Here is a 7,500-nt window from a genome sequence, read left to right as displayed (position 1 = left end):
TTGCTGGCTGTTCTCTCTCAGCACACGGCTGTACTGCAGGCAGCCAGGTCAGCACTTTTGTCTGTGAGACAGAGGGGAGAAAATCACCTTCTGTCAGAAAGGAGGGCACACCTAATATTCACGCACGCGCATGTACACACATATACATATACTCACGCACGCGCACAGGCACGCACACACTCACACGCACATGCGCGCGCGCGACTAAGTTTGTTTTTTATTTATCATTCTTTTCTATGAGAAAAAGGCTAGGGCTGAAACGTCTGGTGTGGTGACTGCTGTAAGGTGACATACGACCCGTTTGACTTCAGGTAGTCTATAGAGACGGTCCTCCTCAACCATACGGTCGAAACGGCTGGTGTGGCAGCTCTCTCTCTCTCTCTCTCTCTCTCTCTCTCTCTTCTTTTTTTAGGGTGACACACTATCCGTTTGACATTGGGTAGGTTACAGACCATTCTTGACAGTGGGAGAGTCACACAGACAAACAGACAGACAGACAGGGAGAAAGGTAAACCAGGACAGCTCACTGCTGGCGAGATGTTGAAGGAGGCAAACTGTTCCACACGGCAACACCTACGCAAACGCCGCGAGTAGTTTCTCTCCTTTCAGCTGGATGCCGAGGGAATTCTCCCGGTCTCAGCTGTAATCTTACAGCCCCGATGTTGTATCTATCTCTATTTATTTCGTCTTCGAAAATGTTTCCCTTTTACCATCTATTTTTAACCGGTAGATTTATATATATATATATGTGTGTGCACAAAGGTGCGTGTCTGTTTGTAGCTATTTTCACCTGCTCGTGTCAGTGTGTTTCAGCACTTAAATTCCAGTCGCAAACTGTAACCGCTGCAATCCCCTGTTGAGAACCTCTCTCTGTCTCTCCCAATCTCCACCCCCTCTCTCCATGTGTCTGTGTCTCTCCCTCTCTGTCTCTGTCTATCTATCTCTCTCTCAGTATATATATGATATATAGATATATACATACATAATTCATATATATATATATATATATATATATATATATATATATGTATATATGCATATGTATGTATATATATATAAATGAATCTTTTTCTGTATATAATTATGTGTATATATGTGTGTGTGTGCACGCATGCCTATTCATGTGTGTTTATGCGTACGTTCATACGTACGTACGTACATACGTGATGGAGTACTTGTGTCAACGCCTAAGGAATGCGAAGAAGGTGCGTGGGGGGTGTGGGTGGGTGGGGGGGTGGGGGGTACGGGGGGAGTTTGGGGGGGGCTGACAATGGTAAAGCTATATATTGTTCACTGTACTACCACACCAAGGCTGCTCCTTGGGCCCAGGTTCCACCCATTGGCATTTGGCATCCACTCACGCGCTCTATTGTTTCTCCGCCGCGGGGGGAGAGGGGGGGGAGGACGGGGGGGTGTGGGTGGGGGGGGGCATAGAATGTAGGCTGCGAGGAAGAAGGATAGGAAGGGGTGGGTGGGAGGAGGGGTTGTCGAGGGAGGGGGGCAGGAGGGGTAGTGGTGATACTAAGGTTAATAGGGAGCTTGGTTACAGTGATGTGAGGTGTGCGTCGTTTGGGACACACAATCGCCTGGAAGAAAAGTTTATTGATACGCGCACGTGCGTGCACGCGCACACGCACTACAAACACAAGGACACATACAAGGACAATTACAAGGACAAACACACTCACACACACACACATGCACGCATGCACACACACTCACACACACACGCACGCACGCACGCACGCACACACACACACACACACACACACACACACACACAAGGATACACAAGCGCGCGCACGCACACACACACACACACACACACACACACACACACACACATACACATACACACAAGGACACACACACTCAGCGTTACCAACAAGAACCCCCCCCCCCCCCAGCCCCCCTGCCCCCATTACCCCTTCCCTATCCCGACCCTACCCCGACCCTCCTCCCCGAAAAAAGACACAGAACAGGAATTTTAACGGCAGCAGACTGTATGCCACAGACTGACGAGGCACGGGTGTTCGGAGCAGAGATCAATGGGAGATTGCGGGTGTCAGAGACGTCGGGTGGATACACCCAGTGTCTGTTGGTATCCTTCATCACCCGACCGCCATTCACATTGGTTTCAGTCACCTTGTTTAGCTCAGCTTTCGGGTTTTATTACAGATTGACACAAGCTTACAGCTGAGCCAACAGTAAAGTGAAAGCTGCAATGGGAATCCATTTACAACTAAGTCATTTATGAAGGACAGTGACTTTCAAAACTATGAGGCAAGGTTGTACTTGGATCTTAGCGCTACAGCCTTAGGGGCTAGTCAAGTTGGCCTTTTGGGACCATCCCAACGCTGACTGTCTTCTATCAACCCTCTTGGCCGAGAAGCTGGGTGATGTGACTTGGGCAAGACATTCTTCTTCTTCTTCTTCTTCTTCTTCTACTTCTTATTCTGTTTGATGCCCAAGGTCAAGACATTGACCGTTATCGGCATTTGAGCGGTGGGTGCCGGTTTGGGGAAAAAAAAAATCAAATTCTAGCCCAGACAGTCAGGACAGCAGTTGTCGCCTCAGCTGTTCTGATGGTCACAGTTGGACAGGACTGACGATCATACAGTCACCACATCCATAGCGCTCCCAAAGCGTATGCTGCCCTTCACATTCCCTCTCTATTCTTTCATTCCAGCCATCTCGCCCTCAGCCAGAACACACGCGCACGCGAACTGAACGCACATTATACGAAATCGCATGCTCGCACTCGCGTACGCATGCATTAACATCACACAGAGAGACACAGAGAGAGAGAGAGAGAGAGAGGCGTGCGTGCGCAGCCACTTTTAAAAATCCGGTGTTTTCAGATATTTTTAAAGCTATGGCTAAAAGGGAAGATAGGACCGGTGAGACACTCTTACCCCCCCCCCCCTTTCCTTCCCCCCCCCCCCATCCCCCCCTTCCTCCAAACTTTAATGCTATTTGACGTTGTGCCAAACGCATCTTGAAGCTGCCGAAGCACGTGCACTTTAAACCTCCGTCTGACAACCAACCGGCCCAGCAGGCGCTGTGGCTGGAATATAACAGCCAGCATTCATGCCGGAAAAATGTAAAGTGCTGGAACTGTTCACGCAAGGGAGTGTTCATAAGTCTATGATCGGTTTCTTTCCGTGATAATAATACGGTAGTTGAAATTCATTTGTGTCCCAGCTGCAGTTGTGGATGATGACGCACGACTGGGTGAAATTACGTCACTGAAACATTTGACGTGAACAAAGTGCACAGCTCAGTAGTTTAATTGATATTCGGTTCGCTTCATACAATTTTGAAATATTTGCAGTGATTCGTCCTAAGAGAATCCAGTAATAATCAATAATAATGCTAGACTTTTCTCAGTCTTGTTTTTATGTTTTGTTTCATTTGAAATATGATTGCATTTTTTTTTCATCATAGCTTATAGATTTGCTTTCTTTCTGATTTAAGGTTTTGTAATCGTCATCATCATCATCATCATAGTGTAAGGCCTATAAACTCATAATGGGCTCCAAGCGCCTCGCATAAAACAATACGTGTATACCTACAATAATGCATCACTGATAAAATTTATTGTTTAAAAGTTATACATTGAAATTAATTCTTTAAAAGACGGTTGCATTTTTTCTTTTATTATAGCATGATATTGAAGACCGAAACAGACTGAGAGTCTGCATATTAGACAAAGCCCACAATTACATTTATCAAAGCGATGGTAACCTCTGATGAAAAACAAGGAAGAAAGTCATTTGCCTGAATGGAGAAGATTCGGGTTAATGAAAAGATAAAGGTGCCATAACAAAACCCGGTCCATACAAAATCCGGTCCTGTGTTTTGGTATCCATGGACAAAAAAAAAAAAAAAAAAAAAGAAGAGAGAAATGTCACAGTAAATTTCGGAATGTTGTCTGCTTGCAGAGAGTGTGGCCACAGAGCCCCTCCACTTTTTAACTTTTGGTCTGCATGATGTACGTTTGTTTACCTACCAAAATTGGGGTGGTGGGCCTAAAGAAAATAAGATTTTGAAATCCATTTTGCTAGTGCTTTTTTGTCGTTGCCACTAATGTGCCATCCCGATCGCCAAAATGCATGCGGCATTCGGGACCTCGGTTTGTCGTCGTCGAGGGTGAGAGACGGTTACGGTTGGGGGAATTCCCAGGGAGGTAGTAGGGGATTCCGGGGGGGGGGGGGGGGGGGGGGGGGGGGGGGGGGGGGGGGGAGAGAATTCCGGGGGTGGGGGGTGGGGGTAGGCGGAGGGGTGGGGATTCCCGGGCCTGTCCCTGGCTGGAACCCGAATAAGTCCCGATCTGTCTTCTTAGGCGAGAATTTTAGTCTCTGGAATGTCGCTGACTTCTGTGTATTGAGGGTTGTAGGGCGGTTGAGAGAGAGACGGGGGTGGTGTGTGTCAGTGTGTGTGTGAGTGTGTGTGTGTGTGTGTGTGTGTGTGTGTGTGTGTGTGTGTGTGTGTGTGGTGTGTGTGTGTGTGTGTGTGTGTGGTGTGTGTGTGTGGTGTGTGTGTGTTTGGTGTGTGTGTGGTGTGGTGTGTGTGTTTGGTGTGTGTGTGGTGTGGTGTGGTGTGTGTGTGTGTGTGTGTGTGGTGTGTGTGTGTGTGGTGTGTGTGTGTGTGTGTGTGTGTGTGTGTGTGTGTGTGTGTGCTGGGAAGGGACGGAAGAAACTGGAAGACAAGAAATGGAAATCCACAGGAAGGAATTTCGCTCAAGCAGCATTGTGCCAAGTCTTTATGTTTGTTGTAGTTTTTGTGTTTTTTTTCTTGAATTTTCCCCACCTTCAGCTCAAGTCTGGTTCAACCCTGTCTGGCTATGAGTTCGCGTCGGCGCCAGTTTATTCAAACCGTAACGCTTTCTTCATGGACGGGGACACCATTTCACAGACAACACTCTCCGCCACACTACACACTTTTGATTGAAACCACAAGCTTTCTTCTTCTTTCCTTCTTTTTTTTCCCCCCCTCTCTTTCTTTTTTTCTTGTTTCTTCCGCCCCGCCACCACCCTCTCTCTCTGTTCCCCGCCCCCTCCCACTTCTACTCCCAACCTATCCCCATTCCGGGTTCTAACCCCTTTTCATCCCTGTTCTCATGTCATTTGCTTATTTATCATCATTGTTGTCTTATTTATTTAATTATTTATTATTATTATTATTATTATTTTATCATTATTTTCATTACTACTATCTTTTTTTTTCTTATCTTTTTTTTTTTTCATCATAATTATTATTTATTTATTTATGTATGTACGCTTCTCTCTCTCTCTCTCTCTCTCTCTCTCTCTCTCTGTATATATATATATATATATATATATATATATACTTTTTTTCTTTTCTTTTTTTTTTCTCAAGGCCTGACTAAGCGTGTTGGGTTACGCTGCTGGTCAGGCATCTGCTTGGCAGATGTGGTGTAGCGTATATGGATTTGTCCGAACGCAGTGACGCCTCCTTGAGCTACTGATACTGATACTCTCATGTCATCTTCCACTTTTCCAGTTCTTCTCCCCACCCCCACTCCCCGCCCCCAAGTCCTATTAAGCAAAATATCCCCCCAAAAAATATGCTCCAAACTGGCCTTGATCAAGTGTATAACAAGTATAATCTTCCAAAATTTGGAACTGGGAAAGTGATGATAGCCAGTCCGCTCTCATGTGAACAGAATGCCGAGTGGCGTTGTCGAAGGGAGACAACTTTTGTTTACCATCTGTGACCTGTGAAAACCGGATTGCTATACGATTGCTTCCCCTTCCCGATCTATTCCCCCCCCCCCCCCCCCCCCCCCGCCAGTTCCTGTTATCTAATTATCTATTTATTTTGCTCAATTTTGACTTTAATGTAGTGTATAGATACGTGTTTTAGTGTACTCTTCTGCGCTCTCTCTCTCTTTGTCTCTCTCTCTATCTATCTATCTGTCCTCTTATATCTCTCACCTCTTATTCTCCTCAATTTAGTGTTGTAAATGTCAAATTACCATTCATGTATCCATGACTATAATATGCATGCTGTACTGGGGTGTTTATATGTGTGTGTGTGTGTATGTATATATATATATATATATATATATATATATATATGTATGTATATATGTATATATATATATATGGCGGGTGGAGGGTGTGGGTGTGGGTGCGTGTTTTTTGGGGGGTTTTTTGTTTGTTGTTTTTTTGTTTGTTTGTTTTTATTTTTGTTTGTTTGTTTGGATGTGTGTGTGTGTGTGTGTGTGTGTGTGTGTGTGTGTGTGTGTGTGTGTGTGTGTGTGTGTGTGTGTGTTCTTCTTCCATTAATGCTCAGCGGTCATAAGTTTGACCATTACTAGCATTTTTATGCGTGCTGGGTATTTTCGTGTCTCCATAACCCACCGGACGCTGACATGGGTTACAGGATCATTAACGTGCGTATTGACCTTCTGCGTGCGAATACACACGAAGGGGGTTCAGGCACTAGCAGGTCTGTACATATGTTGACCTGGGAGATCGGAAAAATCTCCACCCTTTACCCACCAGGCGCCGTTACCGTGATTCGAACCCGGGACCCTCAGATTGAAAGTCCAACGTCTAAACCACTTGGTTATTGCGCCCCGTCAACACACACACACACACACACACACACACACACACACACACACACACACACACACACACACCTCCATATATATATATATATATATATATAGATAGATAGATAGATAGATAGATATATTATATGATAGTCGTGACCGACTATGATCATCAGAACAGCAGAGGAGGCAACTGCTGTTCCGACTATTTGGGCTAGAATTTGATTATAGTGGAGAGTGTCTTGCCCAAGTTACATCCCCACTCTCTCGGCCAAGAGGGTTTTTCGACCGTCGGCGTTGGGATGGTTCCCAAAGGCCAACTAGCCCACAAGGCTGCAGCACTAAGAGCCAGTGCAATTTTGCTTCCTAGTTTGAGAGTCATAGTCCTTCACAAAAGACACAGCTGTAAATGGTTTCCCATTGACTGGAGAAACCATTGATAATACAGCTCTCACTTTGCTGTTGGCCCAAAATGTAAAACTTATGTCAGTCTTGTGATATATATAAGCCGAGTGTTGGGACATAATATACCCATCCATGGAAATGCAAGCTTCCTTTGTGACTGACATGACTGACAACATGATTTGATCTCTTGTTTTCAGACACCGGGACTACCACACTTCACGGTCACGACCCTGGAGGAGGTGAGTCTGCTGCCCGCGCACACACCTGCACACCTCTCTACATGTACATACTCACCTGTGTATGATCAAACATATACGTTGTTGTTGTTGTTGATGATGATGATGATGCGATGATGATGATGCGATGATGATGATGATGATAACTATGACGTAAGTTTTTACAGCGCACAGTACAAAGATTCAGCGCATTATGCACATGCAAAAAACAACACAGGTCATTTTCATCAAACAAGAATCCACGCAAATACGCGTGCGCTCGCGCACACACAC

General features: G+C 45.4%; 1 protein-coding gene across 1 annotated transcript in view; it reads left to right on the top strand.

The window, feature by feature from the left end:
• The window catches only part of LOC143299853 (glutamate receptor 1-like), an 80,949-nt gene that overhangs the window by 61,086 nt on the left and 12,363 nt on the right, over positions 1–7,500 (top strand). Inside the window, exon 2 of the mRNA XM_076613344.1 lies at positions 7,189–7,230. Coding sequence (XP_076469459.1) covers positions 7,189–7,230 — 42 coding nt within the window. The remainder of the gene's footprint in view (positions 1–7,188; positions 7,231–7,500) is intronic.

The sequence above is a fragment of the Babylonia areolata genome, chromosome 25 (genome assembly GCF_041734735.1).
Source record: "Babylonia areolata isolate BAREFJ2019XMU chromosome 25, ASM4173473v1, whole genome shotgun sequence".
In the NCBI taxonomy this organism is placed as follows: Eukaryota; Metazoa; Mollusca; class Gastropoda; order Neogastropoda; family Buccinidae; genus Babylonia; species Babylonia areolata.
The sequence above is the reverse complement of the archived record's forward strand: the minus strand, read 5'-3'. Positions and strand labels throughout refer to the sequence as shown.